This window comes from Hyaena hyaena, unplaced genomic scaffold, assembly GCF_003009895.1.
Source record: "Hyaena hyaena isolate Hyena2069 unplaced genomic scaffold, ASM300989v1 scaffold_1123, whole genome shotgun sequence".
NCBI classification, from domain to species: Eukaryota; Metazoa; Chordata; class Mammalia; order Carnivora; family Hyaenidae; genus Hyaena; species Hyaena hyaena.
The window spans coordinates 27,717-47,401 of record NW_024081756.1 but is presented as its reverse complement, the minus strand read 5'-3'; the positions used below and the strand labels follow the sequence as shown (position 1 = coordinate 47,401).

Below are 19,685 nucleotides of genomic sequence, written 5' to 3'. Positions count from 1 at the left end.
TAAATTAACCCACAAGTTAAGGCTCCAGTAAGTTTTCACCAATGTGAAAAAGCCCATCATATTGTAGATTTTCCATGCTCACAGGCAAATGCAGTACTATTTATACTTATTTTGTCTGTTAGTAATGAAATTGTTTCTAATTTATGTTCTGAAAAAAGTGACATCTGCTTTTAATTGAGAAGTTCATTAAAAAATCAGACAAGTAAAACAAATTATTCACTAAAATGAAGACAGAGGAACTGAAATGCACTAATGCAGTTCCCTTTACTATTTGGGGACTCACTTAATCTCTGCCTTGAGACATTGCAGATCCAGACCCCACTTTATTTTTTAAATTACAATAAAACATTATAAAAGAAACAAACTCTGCTTCATTGTATGCATTTTCCTTATAATTATCAGAGATGATGTAAACTGATTTACTGAAGCAGTATGTTTTATAGTGGTTTTACCGTTTTCTCACAAACCTTCAGTAAAAGAATTTGGGGATGTAATGAAAGTTCAAATAGAACAGTCAGCTTCTTTATACAGGTTAGTACTGCCACAGTGAGAAGAAAATGATGTATGATATATGTACATGGTTTAATAACATATAATCATTAAAAACAGATTTAAAATATGTATTTAAATGGAGAAATGATTATGATATAATGCTAATTGGAAAACTCACACCGCAAAACAACACATACACAATTTTGTATATAAAAACATATAATGTATTATACACACATACCCAGTTTGGGGATATTCAATTTTATGTATGCTTTATAGTTCCTACCCATTTCCATACACACCCACACATTGTGATTTCAATTTTCTTTAGTTTTATGTGTTTTCTAATTTTTCCAAAATGAAAATCTATTATGTAATCAGAAAAATAAAACAATAAACATATTTTTAAAGAGCTGCTTCCTTGTAGTGGCTCTACTGATGATAATTATGCATTTAAATTATTCAAATAAGCTTGCAAGAGATTGTGCTTTACTTTATCATCTTATAGTTATAAATATTTTATAACTTTAAGCTTGGCTTTTTCCTCTAAATAAAGTTTACATGGGACTTAAGCACTGGTATTTTTTAAGATCTCCAAGTAATACTTTTTGAAGGAACTTGAGGCTAAGATCACAAATCCAATTTATGAAATCACTCAGCAATAACTGGAAAATATTTTCAATGACTTGGAAAATCGGATTAGATGATGAATCATAGAAGATGGTTTTAATCTTGAACTGAGGAATGTGAATTCTACTATATTAAAACATTAAAGATGATATTTCTATACATGTCAGAACACCAAAGATCCTTGTTAATTAAAGACTTTATAAACAATATATAGTCATCTGGAAAATTAAGGAGGATATGGACATACATGAAATATATGGGAAAAGTCTAAGTCAGTGCCTCTTAAATTTTAGTGTCAATTCAAATCCTCTGGGGAAATTTGTTAAAATGCAGATTCTGAGCCCAAAGGTTTAGTGGTTAGAGTCTGAGATTCTGTATTTCTCAGACTTCCAGATGCTGCTGCTGTCGGGACCACATGTTGAGCAACAAGGTTGTAAGTCTTCTTTAAGCCTTTAAGTTGGGGTTTGGGTTGTCTGAATGGCTCAGTCAGTTAAGCACTGACTCTTGGTTTCAGCTCAGGTCATGATCTCACAGTTTGTAAGATCAAGGCCTTCATTGGGCTCTGTACTTACAGCATGGAGCCTGCTTGGGATTTTCTCTCTTTTCTTTCTGTCCCTTCCCCACTTGTGCGTCCTCTTTCTCTCTCTATTTAAAATTAAAAAATATTAAAAAAATATTTATAATAAAAAAATATTTTTAAAAAGGCGTGATATCTTCCATCTCAAAAGACATCACACTCCACCTAAAGTTACTCTTATCAAAACTGCAATCACTTTCTAAGTGACTTTCCTGTCTTCAATATCACTCCTTCTCATTCTGATCATTCACAGTTTCCAAGGTAATCTTCAAAACTGCAAATCAGTTTTACCACTACTATATTTGGAGGGTACCTCATTGTCCATCATGTCTCTAACCCAAATGCTTACTGGTGCTGAGCACATAATGTGAATGAGGTGAAGCAAAGGTGGGGGGGGGGTGGTGGTAATAATCAGGAATGGTAGGAACTGTGGCAAACTGGAGTGTACATGCCTTTTCTAAAGGAAATAGCTATTACAGGGCTCCAAGCAAGTGTTGCTATGTTATATGGAAAGGTGAGTATGATATTTCCAGATCTTCCAGTTTTTTTAGAAGGAGAATCTGGACTGCTTTTTTCATAAAAACATCACTATTTTAAGACTGAGAATAAATTAATTAATTTGGTGTCCCAAACTACCTAGGATCTGTGAGCATAAGGTTCAGATCTCAGTATTTTTTCAAAGTTCCCAGGTACTTCTAGTATGCATGAACTACAAAGGGTCTGAACTAAACCAAGCTTTGAAGCAACAGAAGAGGATTAATAGCCTACCATAGTGGTATGAAAGTTACTTTAAACTGAAAATATCTGAACAATCTGCAGTCACAGAAAGAAATATCACCTAAACTTAAGCAAAGTCTCCTAAAAATATCACTACCATTGACCCTCTTCCCAGATAATTTCCTAAGTGAAAGAAGACTGACCCTTAGTACCAGGAGGTACAAATTCAGCTGCCATAAACTCTCTCACTGGGAAACTTCCAGCCAGGAAGAAGACAGACTGCCCATTTCATTTACATCAAAAAGCCCAACAGAACCTTCCATACCCTTCCACTGGGACCCTAAGCCCCCACCCCCTTTTTGTTAAATTGATATACATAAACCTGAACTTCTGGCTATTCCACAAATTTTCCATTACTGGGATCTCCCATGCATATATGAAAATAAACTTGGTCTTTACTCCTGTTAATCTGTCTATTGTCAATTAATTTGCAGGCATCAATCGCTTCACACAAATTGGAAGAGGAAAAGTTTTCCTTCCAATAGAAGTTCAAGTTCATTCCTGAAGGCAGTTCTTAACATTATTTCTGATGTATGGAAGAAGGAATGATTATACCTCCTCAAAAGAGATAATAAGGAAGTATTTGTTTATATATTATTTTAACATATCCTAAAAACAGCTGTGAACTCCAAAGTTTGAATTCGAGCCTAGGAGAATCAAATTCATATAAGAGAATATCTAGGAGTATGTAAGGCTTCTAACCTAAAGGTGGTTTATAATCATCAATGTCTGCTATTTCTTTATCTGCTACATATGTAAAAGGAAAGTATTTTTCATATTTAGTAAAGAAAATGTAACGATTTAATACAATTTACTCATAGTCAAAGATTACAATAAAAATTCCTTTTGAATTAACAATAGAACTCCCCTATGACCCAGCAATAGCACTGCTAGGAATTTACCCAAGGGATACAGGAGGGCTGACGCATAGGGGCACATGAACCCCAATGTTCATAGCAGCACTCTCAACAATAGTCAAAACATGGACAGAGCCTAAGGGTCCATCAACTGATGAATGGATCAAGAAGATGTGGTTTATCTATACAATGGAATACTACATGGCAATGAGAGGGAATGAAATCTGGCCATGTGTAGCAACATGGATGGAACTAGAGGGTGTTATAAGTCTAGTGAAATAAGTCAGGCAGAGAAGGACAGATACCATATGTTTGCACATAGAGATGGATTAGGAAGAACTTAACGGAGAACCATGGGAGAGGAAAAGGGGAAAAATAATTGGGGAGAGGGAGGGAGGCAAACTGTGAGAGACTCTTGAAGGCTGAGAACAAACTGAGGGCTGATGGGGTTGGGGGAGAAGGGAAGGGGGTTGATGGGCATGGAGGAGGGCAGTTGTTGGGATGAGCACTGGGTGTTATATGGAAACCAACTTGACAATAAACTAAGGAAAAAAATTCCTTTTGTTCAGAATTTATTCAGAATATTTCAACGCATTCTGAATAAGGTGTCATATTTATTAAGAGAAGGAAGTTTTCCAAATTCTTATTTCAGTATATTCTACCAAGAAATGATAGAGGCATTTTCAAAATTTATTTACAAAGAACTTACTGAGTAGACTAACAAACAATACAGAACAGCTTCCTGCTGTTCAATTTAGCTGTGGGGAGCAGAAACACCTACTTTCCCTGTGTAACCAGATTATTTATATGAGTTTCACTAATGAATCCCCAGCTTGAGGCCTTATTTATACACTAAACCTCCTTTGAAAGAAACATTCCCCCTTCCTCTCCTCATACCCAAACAAAACTCCAAAATATAATATGCCGATTCCTGTTTAAGGCCATATAAAATTGGAATTCTTTCCTAATAACAAGGAATGAGATGGTTGAAAAAGGACACATGAAAATTATTTGAACATTTACACCATTAATGGGGAAAGAAGAACAACATTTTTGAGCCACTACTATAATAGGGGTGCTTTCACAAATAGTTTCTAATTGAGTTTTCATATCTCCTCATGATAGGTAAAGAAGGTAAGGCTGAGAGACGTTAAATGTGCCCAAAGTTATATAGTGAGTGACAGCAGGGATTTGAACCTTTTTTTTTTTTTTTTTTTGGTGTGGATGCAACCCATTATAACATTATAATCTACTTTTAAAAAAACTTGTCCATCTAGGTGGAAAGGGGGTCAGTAAAGGTAGCTGAAGAAAGTATCTAACCAGCAAATGTTGGTAGGTCCTTTCAGAACCCTTAACACCGTAAATAAGACTAACTTCACAGGGCCCTGAGTTTAGAAGAGACCCATGCTTGGTTTAGTGTTCTGCTGTTGCTGTATTGAAATCTCAACAATTTATTAAGAAAGGCTTCCACATTTTTACTTTGTGATGGGCCCTACATATTATGTACCTGGTCCTTTTTCTAAAGGCCAACAAAGTGAGAAGGAAGTTTATAGATATGAGAACTTTCCTTGAGGAATCAAAAGGTGGTTGGGTCTCAGTGTTAGGAGCATATGTCTTAAAATAGAATAAAGTTAGATACCATGACAGGAGATATGTCAGGGGAGAACTTTCTGGGTATGATGCTTTCTTTCCCACTTGCTTGGTCAGTGCCTGTCAATGTACCATTGACAGAAAATAGTGGCTCCAGTCCAGTAACAGGTAGAGGGAAGAAGTAACATCAGGATGGCACTGGAATCTGACCAGGCAGATAGTTACTATATGAGAGATAATCAAACTGATCTGTTTCTTAGTGAGCCCTCTCTAATTCTCACTAGGTGAAAAGGATAGAACATAACCCAGAGAAATGGGTCTTGAAACAAAGAAGGACTGAGAGTCCAATCAGTGGGAGGTCCTTTAAGGGGTCCCCTACTTTGTATGTGTCTGGGATAGAGGGGAAAACCAGGAATGGTTGAGCCCTAACTGAAACAACAGAAGCTCTCTGCACTCAAGGGCACCCAGCCCCCAACCAACTCATCTAGAAGTTAGAGCACCAGCTTTCATACCTTCCATGCCTTACCAGTCAAAATTGCTGATATCCCAAGGGAATATTAACTAGAGGAAAATAACATCTGATGAGCACACACAACACACTGAAACACCTGAATAAAAAGAAGTAGAATTAAGGCACTGGACAGATCAAATATTTATTATATGAATACAGAATACCTTAAGATATAGGGAAGAACATTAGATACATGAAATGGGGAAAAAACAATTACAAAGAAGAATCAGTGTGAGGCAATGGCATGAAAAATGGAATCACTGAAGTGAAGAACTTGGCAAGAAGGCTGAATAACAGAAGAAGTACAGTAGGGACCTCAGTGAGCTAGAAGGTCAGGCATTAAGAAGGGATAAAGAAATAGGAGCCAATTAAAATTGTGAAAGATAGAAGTAGAACATTCATATCTATATAAAAGAACTTGCCGAAGTCTTATTAGAACTGAGGTTATATGTCAACAAATATTTTCTCCAGACTGTTTCAGATTTTCCTCGGGACTATGAGAAACCATATATTACAGGGAATATAACTCCAAACATGCCTAAATTTTGTGAATAAACCACTTTTGTTTGTTTTAAAGAAGGCAATAATCCTGTGCAAGTTGGGTCATCTCTTGGGCTTAGCATTTAGGGATTTTGATAGAATTTTCACTAAAAAAACTTAAGAGTTTGACACCCAGAGAATAAACTGCTGTTTAACCTCAACAACAAAAAATAATTTCCTAAACAGATAAACCAAATGCTGAAAAACTTTAAAGAACCTTAAAAAACATCAGTCATAACAGTCTTCTGTAATTGAAATCTTTTATTAATCAGGCAAATATTCAAACAAAACACAAGGAACACCTGTGTATACTGCAGTATTCAGAGAGAAGCCATAAACAAACAAAAGCATCCTGATCCCTATGAGACTTCAGTCCAGATAAATGCAGTCTACTGCTTCCTCTGCCTGTCTCCCTCTCCCCATACTTGCCACCAATCCCACCCTCTCAAACATGTAAATATTTGTTTGGTTTGTCTTCCTTAGTTTCAGCCTTTATCTAGTAGTGCTAGCCTACTGTTTTCCAGAGCTTCAAGACTTGGCTGTATCTATAGCTATCAACCATCCAAGATATTAATAATAGAAAATTCTCTTAAGTCTTGATACTGATTGAAGTTTTCACTCTTCCCACTCAATCTACTACAAATTGACTTTTGTTAACCTTAGAGATCAAAATGGGGCACCTGTAAAGAACCTGGGAAAGTATTTATAGACCCCACACATACAAACGAATCAATTTCCAAATAACAAGATGCCAGGGGGAAAGTAGCCCCTCTACATGGCCGGCCACTCTGCTCATCTTGCTTTCAGTACTTCATGATTCCATTTTGCACATTCCACATATCTACAAGTGGTTGACTGGCTGGTAGCCATTTTTTTTTTTTTAATTTTGCAAAATGAAGAAATGTGAAGCAAGTTAAGGAAATGGGGAAATATAAATGGAAACAGCAAGAAACTATACCTGGAAATCATAAAAAGTGATAGCATAATGAAACTTGAGTGTAGGAAAAAATTTTTTTAGAAAGGTAGAAGAATGTAGTTAAAGAGCTTGGTCCTTGGAGTTAGAGGAAAGCAGGAATCAAATTTCAGCTCTGCCACTGACAAGATATATTACAATCGTCAAGTTACTTTGTATCTCCAAGCCTCTGTTTTCTTTGTTTGTTTGTTTGTTTTGAACTCTAAAACAATACCTACCGGTTTTGTGATAATTTAAATAATGCATCCCTTGAATACGGTGTCTGATACATACTAACTATTCAAAAGAAGATAGTCATTATTATTGTAGAGGTTGTTTTTGTTAGTTCTTATTCTATGAGCCCAATCAGTAGGCAGTGCTATTAGCTAATGCTATCAGAATCTTTTCTATGTAAATAGTTGATTACTCAGAGAGAGTTTTAGTACTTCTCTACATTACCTACAGAAGTGTATTCAAAAGAAGTACATGCATTTTTAAATTATTTTTAGTATGTCTCTTACCTTTGCTTTTATTGTCAATTCCTCATGCTTACAGATTAGTTCCTCATTATCTGAAAGTGATGAACCTAGACTTTGTTCCTGTAAATCTCTTATGGTATTCTGAAACCAACAAGTAACCTAGGAAAAAAGCAACAAAGAGAAACAAAATTTCAAGTGATTAGAAAAGGCAAGTAGAAATTCAGAAGTATTTGCTTAATCTTTCAAAACTTAGGTGATTTCAGTCTCTTTTTACATAAGCTCATCTCATGTTAAATTATTATGATTGGGTTTTTATTTTTTCTTCATTTCAATCTCTACATAAGAGGAAAAAAAATCCCTGAAAAGCATGAAAATGATATATCAGTTCAGTAGATTACATGGAATAGAGAAAATAATTCAGAATCTCCTAAAAACAAAGAACCAAAGTAGATTTCCATAGTCTATAAATCATGTATTCTTTTTGAATATAAATCTTCTCTGGATAAGAATATGAATGTGAGTATAGTTACATAAACTCAAATGAAGCTATTAAACAGCATATGTAGAATTATATTTCCCCTCGGGGCACCTGGGTGGCTCAGTCGGTTAAGCATCTGACATCGGCTCAGGTCATGATCTCACGGTTCGTGGGTTCAAGCCCCACATCGGCCTCTGTGCTGACAGCTAGCCCAGAGCTTGGAGCTTGTTTCAGATTCTGTGTCTCCCACTCTCTCTGACCCTCCCCTGCTCATGCTGTTTCGCTCTCTCTTTTTCAGAAATAAATAAAACATTTTAAAAAAGAGAGAGAAAAAGAATTATATTTCCCCTCTAAAAAGACAATGCAAAAATCCTTAGTTTGTTGCAATTGCTGAAAATCTGTATTCAGAAAATGGAGAAGTTATTAAAATTCTGCTGATATAATAAATAGCCAAGGGCATGGCTCACATTCATTTAGACTTGATTTACAATATATACTTTACACAGGGTTGAAACAACAAATGCAAAAGCTGCACATTTTTTTTGAAAAAAGCTGCACATTTTTAAATGGTGACATAAGTGGACATGGAATTGATGACATGGAGACGCTGGATGCAGATTCTTTATTCCCGTTAAATCGAAGAGAATTTTACTCTCAAATCCTACACAGTATTATCTTCATGATCACATTGCAGCTCCTGGTCCCTAAGAGGCCACACACAACATGTGAGACAGTTTGCTACTTGCTTTTTGGACATCATTTTCCTTTCCCTCAACAACTCTCTAACAAGTACGATACCATCACTGTAGTCTTGAGGAGAGGTGAAGCAGCTTATCCAGGGCCATACAGTAAGTGGCAGGGCCAGGATTTGCCTCTAAACTTACATTAATCCAAAGTTCATGCTCCTTCCACTATGCCCTGCTGCCATCTTATACCACCTAAAGTCTTACAGCCCTGGTCATTAGGGAGAATGACTTCAAACCTGAAAAATGAATGCTGGCATGCCATTCAGAATGGTGGGCAGTGCTCAAACATTATGCTATGTCTTTTTACAGACTAGGTTTTCTTGCCTGCAACAGCCTCAGGATTTCTCTGAACTTCTAGAACATGGAGAAATGCGTGAAGCAGGTAGTCAAAGAGAAAGCTAGGTAAGTCCTGGAGCAATCCACATGATAAATGTACCCTTTCCCCCCACCACACACAAACACACACTACACAAAAATCAAGTTAGGAGTTCCCTAGAACATTCCATTATCATTACTGAGCTGCTGTCACAAAGCTGATTATGAGATCAAATGGTCTATACCAACATTTAGCATGTATCTGCATGGAATAAGCAGTACAATTTGGGACACAAGGGTCTCTCCAGGTTTCTGCTAAATGGAAATCTTTGCGAACTAGCATTTTAAGCTATCATCAGTGCAATTAAAAAGTAATGATAACCCTACGGTAGTTTTCATGTGAAGTACACCTCATTTTCTTCAGAATATTTGGTAACCTGTACATAATGTACACATTAGACAATCTCCTTATCTAAATACTGTATTGGTGTATTTACAATTATTTGAAGGTAAATTTCTATTAACCCAATGAGAACTAGATGATATGTACAATATGCATATTAGAACCCAAAGAGAGTATTTTATCAAGAGCTATAACATTTATTCATTAATGGGGCACCTGGGTAGCTCAGTCAGTTAAAGCATCTGATTTTGGCTCAGGTCATAATCTCACAGTTCATGAGTTGGAGCCCCACGTCGGGCTCTGTGCGAACAGCTCAGAGCCTAGAGCCTGCTTCAGATTCTGTGTCTCCCTGTCTCTTTGTCCCTCCCCCACTTGCATATGTGCCTCTCTCTCTCAAAAATAAACATTAAAAATGTTTTTAATTTATTCATTAATTAATTTTTATAAAAATAATTTCTCACAAAAGATGTGGTAAGCCCATATAAATACACAACCCCAGAGCAATGATTTAAAGGCTTCATCAAAGAAAACTGGATCATGAATATAGCTAATTTTAAGAGAACATTTATTTTATTAAATACTGGAAGTGAGTTTTATTTATTCTTAGCTAACATGGGAGGAATTCAGAAATCTCAAGAATGCTTTAATAGGGAAAGTTAATATAGAATCTGAGTGAATAAAAAATAGGTACAAACAGGTGTTTGCTAATCTCTAAAAACAGGTGAGAACCCTGAACCCTCCGATAATCCTATTCAATTTTGTGAGTCAAAGACTTGTCATCTAGCACATGCCATCTCAGTGATGAAAGCCAGGAAGGAGTGAGTTGTTTTGATTTTTAAAAGGTATCTACTGACCTCATCCCCTAGATTTGGCAAATACTATGTCAACCCCCAAAGGATACTATTCCTGTATGGTAATACTATTCCCTATAGGAGAATGTAGTTATTCTGTGCCATTCTGATCACATACCTTCCTGATAAAGCATGCTGACTCCCTAGATCTACACATTTTTACTACCAAATGCTCTCTGGGAAGAAACATAAAAACAAGTTGGTATAAAACTCAGAAGTAAGTAGTTCATCGTAGGGGTGTTACATCTCATCATGAGGCATCACACACATGAGCAGCCTCTTAGATCAGATTTACTGTGTGGTGCTGTGGGATGCACACAGAATAGGCTCCTGGAGTCCTTCTGATGTAAAAGCAGGACGCCTAAATTACTGAGAGTACGTCAACCATAATACTCAGCCACCCAATAAATCAGTCATTGCATCTCACAAGTAGCTACCGCAGACAGCTGCATAGATATTCCAAGAGCCCTTTTTATAATCGTTTAAATTATATCAGCTGCTGTCCAAAAGCCTGAGTGAGAAGTACAATAAATGATGCATCAGGACATTCTGTAGAACATGGTCCTTGCAAAAGGATGAAAACATGAGCTAAGAGTTCAGGGGATATAGATAGGAAGGAAGAGATAAACCATTCAGCGTATGTAATAGAAATCAGTTCTGGGCAGTGATGGATTAAGGTAGAAATGGCAACATGTTTTGTCTCTTCTCAGCTCCTACCTTATAGCTTGAACTCAGCAAATGTGTTCATGATCATCCCACCAGTTTGATATGACATTCTAGGTACTCAGTGCCCAGCAGAGGTAGAACTAAAATAGAGAAGGGGTAGAGATCTTATTTGGGGATGGAAGAGGAATACCTACCAGAGAGTGAGAGGAAATAGAAAGAGAAAGGGAAGTCAGAAAATTCAAAGAAGGAGTGATTAGGGATGTTCACTGAGAACCAAGAGCTATCTTGAAAATTAAAGAGGAGTGCCAGGAAAACACACTCAAATGCTTTTATGTAGACCTGCACTGTCCTATATGGTAGTCACTAACCACATATGGCTACTGAGTACTTGGATTGTGCCAAGTTCAAACTGAGATGTGCTCTAAGTATAAAATACACAGCAAATTTCATAGACTTTGTATAAAAAATAATAAAAATAACTTGCTAAGAATGCTAGCATTGATTAAATATCAAATACTTAGATTTGTTAGGTTAAACAAAATGCATTACTGCTTTTCTCTTTTTGTGTGACTCTTTACTTTTTTAATGTGGCTGCTAGAAAATTTGAAATCATATATGTGACTTGAATTGTATCTTTAGTAAATGGTTCTGCCATTCGAGGATATTCAGACTACTATGTTGGATAATTGTACATCTAAGGACTTAGTTTTAATTAAAGGCAATTTTAAATAGCAGAGACAAGAGAACGTTGAAATGAGATCTCAGTTGATAAGCATTTATGGACCACTGAGTGGAGGCTAAGGAAGTAGAGCTAATGACACTTTCAAACAAGCTTATTGGTTCAGTAGAGGTGGGGTCTGATGACAGCTTTAAGGAAGCAGGGACAACAAAAGGGCTTCTCTGCATTTCTTTTTCTTTAGTTGATTAGACGAGACTCAAGCATTTTTTTGAGACTCAAGCACAGCGACTGAAGGTGGATGAAGGAGAGTTGAGGCAAGAACATACCAGGAAGAGGGGAAAGGCTGGAAGAGAGCGCTAAGTGGGAGAGGAAAGGCTAGTCTTTGCTTGTTGGATGACCCATCCCCACCTCAACACTCTGCTGGGAGGTAAAAAATGAAGAAAGTAAGAGATGAACCCAACCGTTGCAGAAAAGTGGCAGGGACTACTCTAGCCAGGTTACAAGTTACCTTATCCAAATTTTATAGCCCTCCTTTATGGAGAGATTTGCTTTTCAGCAGAGGAAACACACCCAGCAGGTGTGTTATAAGATTAAGCAACTTGCCTAAGGTCACACAACCAGTAAGAGGAAAGTCCCACAGGTAGAGGCAGAAATGTCATGATCGGAATTCATATTTTCTTGGCTAGTGTTTTTCCTCTCATCACCTCCGTATGCAGAACCAAAGGATTCCGGAGGAAAGAAATGGCTGTTATAGGTTATGTTTATGAACGTTCTTAAGACAAAAACCTAAATGCAACACCCTAGCTACAGAGTCTAACATGGAAATAGGTTCTGTGTACCACCACAGGGGCTCGATGGAAACACTGTGTTAGAGAGAACAGACGTGTGGGTCAGGTCCATCAGGAGCAGCGCCTGAGATGAAGAGGATGGCAGAGGGCAGAGGTGACAGTAAGGGCAAACCCAATTCCAAAGACAGGAATGAAACCTGGGAATGCAAGCGATAGAAAATGCTGACAGTCAAGAATAAAACACTCAGGTGGCATGAAGGTGAACTGCTGCTGCAGCCTAAAGCGATGCATCAGACCGCCAAAAACTACCAGTCTCTTTTTCTGCAATTTGTTCTACAGTCCAAGATCAGATCTTATTTTTTGATCTTTGTTTAAAACTATGCTGGAGGAGGCGAGCTAGCAATAAGCAATTCAAACTACCTTAACAGAAATGCTTAAGGGAAGATGAAAATCTCTTCAAATTACTTTCATTTTCTTTTCCATGTGTGAACAATTCTTGACAAATAGCTGGTTACTACTAAAGACAAAAGCTGATAAAGGAGAGGAAAAGGCATCAGTTGTTTATCTTCTTTTTCCAAGGACTTTTTAAAATCTCTCTTCCAATTATCAAAAAGGCACACATATATAATGTTGTTTTCAATCATAGTGGATGGCCAGAGATGACAGTTCTAATGTTGACTTTTGAAGGCACGTTAGTATTATAACAACTATTTTATCTCCCATAAGGTTTTTTTCTTTTTTACAGCAGGGAAACCTGGAGCCATTATTTTGTACTAGGCAATATGGTCAAATGTGCTCTGTATTTAACTAGGCAATAATTAAACTTCAAATATCCGTTTGTTAAATTGGGTGATAATGTGTACTAGGGAAAGAGGCACTAAAGCCATGTTGCAAATGTTTGTACCTGAGGACTTGGGGACAGGGGAGGAAAGAAGAATTACTCCCTAAAACATGGATTGAGTTTCTTTTTAGATGCATTCTGGGACTAACTATTGGCTTGTGATTATTTGGCCTTCATCTCCAGAGATTCTGGGAGGATAGTGTTCACAAGTTTCTTTTCTGGAATCTGGAAGCTCTCCATGAATTACTGAAGTCAACTGGAAGGTATTAGTATCTCCTCAACAAATTATGGAATCCCAGTATTCTCTACTGATGGGTAGAAGGAAAGCTAAAAGGTGTTGTTTGTCATGAAGCAAATTTGTTACTTTATAAACAGCTTCGTAGATAATCTATCTCCTTGTCTGGAGTCACAATTTTTATTTAATTATTCTGATTTGTGTTGACATATCATTTTTCTTCTCACATCTATACAGAAGAAAAATGGCACTAAGGACTTCCTCCCTTCCCTTCCCAATACTGGCCTCAACTCTTATTTGTGTTTATGTAGACTCTTTACTTTCAACTACTTAATGATAGAAAGCCATTTAGTTCAGTGGATAAAATCAGTACAGTGGACATCTCTGGGCCTAAATTTTATGTCTAGCATTACCTTTGACTCAATGGGGCAAATCCTCCCAGCAGTAAAAGAAAGTCTTTATTTTAAGAAAGGAAACAGACTAGCCTAGTGTCTCAGCAATGTGCATTTCTGCCAAAAATATCTAAGGCACAGTTTTCCCAATATAACTTAGGGTTCTACCACAAGTGATCCTGAGCTAATTATATTCCCTGTGTGTGTGTGTGTGTGTGTGTGTGTGTGAGTGTATGAGAAAGAGAGACATATACAGAGACAGAGACAGAGAGAGAGAGACAAAGAACAGACATTATAGGGCTACTTAGGAGTGGACCAAAGTTTGACATTCTCACATTACCATCCCCATTCCTAAGTCACGTAGCCAAATATATTTCACACTGAAGCTTTGGCCTATATTCTTGGTTGTTGGAAAAAATGAAAGTCAGAAACTCTAATATTGACAGGATAAAGAACTGCTAATTTTTAAGAGATGTCATTCTTTCAAAATACGCTGTTCATTTTATTTGCTTATAAATCTCCCTATAAAAAGCATTAAAGTTAATTATACCCTTTGCTTATCTTTGAGGACCATGAGAATGAGGGTAGAGGAAAGAATGAGTCCCACTTCCTGGCCAGCTTGGGGTGGTAGCAGTGTTGAGAAAAGGAAAGCCAACAATCTTCAGCACCAGGGGCAAGGAAGAAAAAGAGCTTGGGGTAGTGGAAGGAGACATACAGACATACTGAGCAGACAGCTCAAGTAGCACAGCTAACTGTCATACAATGGAAGGATCTGAGGATCAGGGATCAATGCAGAGCCTTTCCCAGCGAGTACCAGCTTTGTCATCAGTCCTACCACTGCCGAAAGTGCCATTTAGTTAGAGTGTGTGTCCCCCTCTTAGCGACTATTTGGGGGCTTAAATAATTATGCCTAATTAACATGTTGTTAAGCCAATTGAACAGTATGTAGAAATGACAAAGCTTGGGGCGCCTGGGTGGCTTAGTCGGTTAAGTGTCCGACGACTTTCGCTTAGGTCATGATCTCGCGGTTCGTGGGTTCGAGCCCCGCGTCGGGCTCTGTGCTGACTGCCAGCTCAGAGCCTGGAGCCCGTTTCAGAGTCTGTGACTCCTTCTCTCTCTGACCCTCTCCTGCTCACGCTGTCTCTCTCTCTCTCTCTCTCTCTCTCCTAGAAATAAATAAAACATTAAAAAAATTTTTAAAAAAGAAACGACAAAGCTTAATGGTTAAATAATCAACCATAAGAAGTATAAATGAGCTAAAAAATAGCTAAGGGGTAAAGAAAGTTAAAGATAAAAAATTAATTTTAATTAAAAAAATTTTTAGTGTTTATTTTTGAGAGTGAGACACAGAGTAGGAGAGCAAGAGGGGCAGAGACAGAGAGAGAGAGAGAATTCAAAGCAAGCTCTAGGCTTTGATCTGTCAGCACAAAGCCCAACATAGGGCTCGAACTCACAAAGCATGAGATCATGGCCTGAGCCAAATTTGGACACTTAACTGACTGAGCCACCTGGGCACCCTGAAGAAATTAATTTTAAGCTTTATCTTACACAAAAAGTTGGCTTTCTGAAGAAACTACACTGACTACCAAGCCATGGAAAGGCATTTATTTCCCGTCTGTATCATAAATATTTTGTAAAGCTTAGATCACCTAGTAATTTAGAGAAATGTGTGGGACCTGGCCAACATGTAAAATTTTATGTGCAGAGATTATCCAGTAAAGCTGAGAAAGTGACCATCAATATATTATAGTGATGTGGTGATCATCTGAACATTTATTGAGCACTTACCATATGTCAGGCTGTGCTCTAAGCATTTTTTACATATATAATATCATGGTTTTTTATAGAAAATCTATAAAAATGTAGAAATACTATAAATACTATTATTATCCCCATTTTTAGAAAAGGAAACTGAACCATAGAAGTAACTAGTAAATGTCAGAGCTAGAATTGATATCTATGTTATCTGCACCAGAGTCCCTCTGTCATGACCTTTGACATACAGTGTCTTTGAAAGTAATACTAATTAACATGCATTCTATTTTGGAGGGGTTTCTATTGCTTTAAAATCATATGCTTCTCCTGTACTGTAAGATAGTTTGCATTTACTGCTGGCATGTCTTAGTGTAAATTCTAGAGCTAGCCTATGTGTTAAAATAGAACTCTAATGGGGGCGCCTGGGTGGCTCAGTCATTTAAGTGTCCAACTTCGGCTCAGTTCAGGTCCCACATAGGGCTCTGTGCTGACAGCTCAGAATCTGGAGCCTGCTATGGGTCCTATGTCTCCCTCTTTCTCTGCCCCTCTGCCTCTCACACCCTGTCTCTGTCTCAGAAATAAATACACACACACACACACACACACACACACACACACACAGAAACTAAAATAAATAAAACTGATAAATTTTAATCTACAAGTAGCTAGAAAGTCATACATGTCTGTTACTGGGCTGAGCTATTGGATTAGCAGTGTCTCCAAGATAATTCAATCCTTATTTTGGTTTTATGCCAGCCAGTGTTAGAAAGCTGCATTCCAAGAGAGACTTTTTTTTACAAAACACTTACACTAATCTAGCCACTTTTATGTTCTCATATTAATCAACTGTTCAAGCTCTAAGTCCTGTTTAGAAGATAGCACCATATAAAGGAGAATACACTTGTGTGTGTGTAAGTGTATATGTGTGCACACACACACAGGCTTTATAGCTCCCCACCAGGCACAAGGCTGGAGCCCTGAAGCTGTGTGTATTATATGTGCCATCTTTGATGCCATTTTAATTGCCTACTTACAAAGAATATGATTATATATGGCTACATGATCATGATCATATTATAAAACCTTCCAAATGTGAATTCTGTTACCTGTTTTTCCTCCTGCAAAGATTTCTATATTATAAGTATATGTGATCTGGGTAGTAAAAAGAGATTATGTGCCTTATGTCTTACTTAATTCTCTTAGATGTCCTTGACACTGTCTTGTACAAAGAGACCATGAATAACTTAGTTTTAATTTATTTGTTTGTCTCACTTATGCCTGATTGGAGCAATTGAGAAAAATTACATTCATAAATCTTCTTGCCAAGATAATTAATTATGCACAAAATATTCCAAGCTGCTTCTGATTTTCATTAATGAAGCAGATTATCTGCAAAATAAAATGCTGCTGGAGTTGGGAAGAAAGGTCAGCCAGCCATTCATCTTTAAGTGTAAAACAAGTACACATTTTTATATCTGAAAAACAATGATAACAAGAGAACATGCTATGATTATATTTATCATACCATCACATCCCAATTAAGATAGAAAATTACGTGGTTTTCATTTGCTTTTTTTTTTTCCTGTGACCGATATAAATCCTATATCACCACTATTCTGGTCAGCTAATTTCTTTTCCAAAGGAGAGTTAGCTGAACTATATCATTAAAAGAGTTAGGCCATAAGCACTTAGAAACAAAGAAGCACTAAATGCACCTTTTAAATGGCCCTTATGAGAGAAGACACATCAGATATTCAGACATCTACATTATTATTCATCAGTAATCTTCGCTCTAACTCCCTCCTTAATTTTCCTTTTTCTTAAGTAGTTAAAATGATTGACAAAGCTGGAATTTTGTTAATGTAAGATTTAACAGATCTTATGTTCCCTAAAATAAATACAGACCTGACAGAAAAATCTTTACCTTCCAATGAAGCATATGCCTCTGTATAAACTCATGGTTCAACAATGTTCTAGGATTATCAGGTAGATCACCCAGGAACATGATCATTATAGAGCCCAATTACTATCTAACAGAGTCACACCCAACTCGGTGTTGCTGCTGCTGCCACTGTTCACCACTGCATCAAGAGAACTTTAAAATAGAATAAAAATCTTAAAAACCTAGGTAATATAATTATGTTTGTATCTACCTGAATTTTAAAATACTTCCTTGTTCACATAATTATAAACAAAGTATTAATTATTGTTTATAATATTGAGAAACTGGAGAGACTTTACTTCCTCACCAATAGGATTTTGTTTTAAATTGTGTGATAGCTTGGGGCACCTGTGTGGCTCAGTCTGCTGAGCGTCTGACTTCGGCTCAGGTCATGATCTCATGGTTTGTGGGTTCAACCCCTACGTCAGGCTCTGTGCTAACAGCTCAGAGCCTGTAGCCTGCTACAGATTCTGTGTCTCCCTCTCCCTCTGCCCCTCCCCTGCTTGCTCTTTCTCTCTTTCTCTCTCTAAAATAAATGTCTATTGGGGCGCCTGGGTGGCTTAGTCGGTTAAGCGTCCGACTTTCGCTTAGGTCATGATCTCGTGGTTCGTAGGTTCGAGCCCCGCATCGGGCTCTGTGTTGACTGCCAGCTCAGAGCCTGGAGCCTTTTTCAGAGTCTGTGTCTCCCTCTCTCTCTGACCCTCCCCTGCTCACGCTGTCTCTCTCTCTCTCTCTCTCTAGCCTAGAAATAAATAAAAAATATTAAAATAAAATAAATGTCTATTAAAAAATTTAAATTCTGTAAGAGCTTCATATTGTGACGGACAGTAACTATACTTATCTTGGTAAGCATGAGCATTGCATAATACATAGAATTGTCAAAACAATGTTGTATACCTGAGACTAATATAATATTTTATATCAACTATACTTCAATGAAAAAAATGCTACATTAAAATAGTGAAATACTATATTAAAATTATTGATTGTAATTTTGACACAAGAATATACTTATGACTTCTTCAATTTAATTTAAAAATGAGGTAATAATACAGCACGTATAGGTTAATTACATTACTTTGTATTTGTTTGGTTAGGTGTTCCTTTAATAAAGTGTGTGTGACTGTGCTCTTGCTTTTATAAAGGTCTGGAAGGTGGCAGTATGCCAAATGCTAATAGAAATTATCTGTGTGGATAGTGATCTCATCTACATTTTTAAATGTGATTATTAAATCACCAGCAAAAAAAGAATACAACTATCTTTTTCTTTTACTACTAACTGAATGTCCATTGAACAAAAACGGCTGTTGACATTATAAAAATGAGTTTTATTTGATACTCCTGGAGTTCACCTTTTGAACTCAAGACAAATAATGAAATATAGCATTTAATGCAAGCATAGTCTTTACTTAAAGGGCGCCTGGGTGGCTCAGTCGATTGAGGTCCAATTTCGACTGAGGTCATGATCTCATAGCTTGTGGATTCGATCCCCATGTTGGGCTCTGTGATGACAAGTCGGAGCCTGGAGGCTGCTTCAGATTCTGTGTCCCCTTCTCTCTCTGTTCCTCCCCCCACTAGCACTCTGTCTCTCTCTCTCAAAAGTAAAAAAATAAAGATTAAAACAATTTTTTTAAAGAATAGTCTTTACTTAAGCATGGTGGTAGAGGTGAGTAGGAACATGGAAATATGCAATATGTCTATCTTTTTTCAGACAAAATGACAAAAAAATGCTAATACCAATATAGCCATTAGTATGTGGCAATTATTCTTCTAAGCACTTGGCATACAATGACTTATTTGATGATCCTAACAGCACATTGTTGTATTATATTTACATTTGATAGGAAACTGAGTCTGACTAAGGCTAAATACTTTCTCAGTCACGCAGCTAGTAAGTGGTGGAGCCAGGACTTTAAATGTTTTCAGTCAACAATGTAGACCCAGGATCTGTGCTCTTACAAGCGAGTACACAGAGGCAACAGTTACTTTATTAATTACACCAGCTATTGTCACTGGTGCTAAAACGACAAAATATAACATGGGGTGTTTTTTTGTTTGTTTGTTTATTTCTAGGAGAGAGAGAGAGAGACAGCGTGAGCAGGGGAGGGTCAGAGAGAGAGGGAGTCACAGACTCTGAAACAGGCTCCAGGCTCTGAGCTGGCAGTCAGCACAGAGCCCGACGCGGGGCT

General features: G+C 37.2%; 1 protein-coding gene across 1 annotated transcript in view; it reads right to left on the bottom strand.

The window, feature by feature from the left end:
* Window positions 1-19,685, bottom strand: part of CCDC141 (coiled-coil domain containing 141) — a gene marked incomplete at its 5' end in the record, with an annotated part of 142,298 nt that overhangs the window by 108,740 nt on the left and 13,873 nt on the right. The window contains one exon of the mRNA XM_039222391.1: window positions 7,448-7,564. Within this exon, the coding sequence (XP_039078322.1) occupies window positions 7,448-7,564 (117 nt within the window). The remainder of the gene's footprint in view (window positions 1-7,447; window positions 7,565-19,685) is intronic.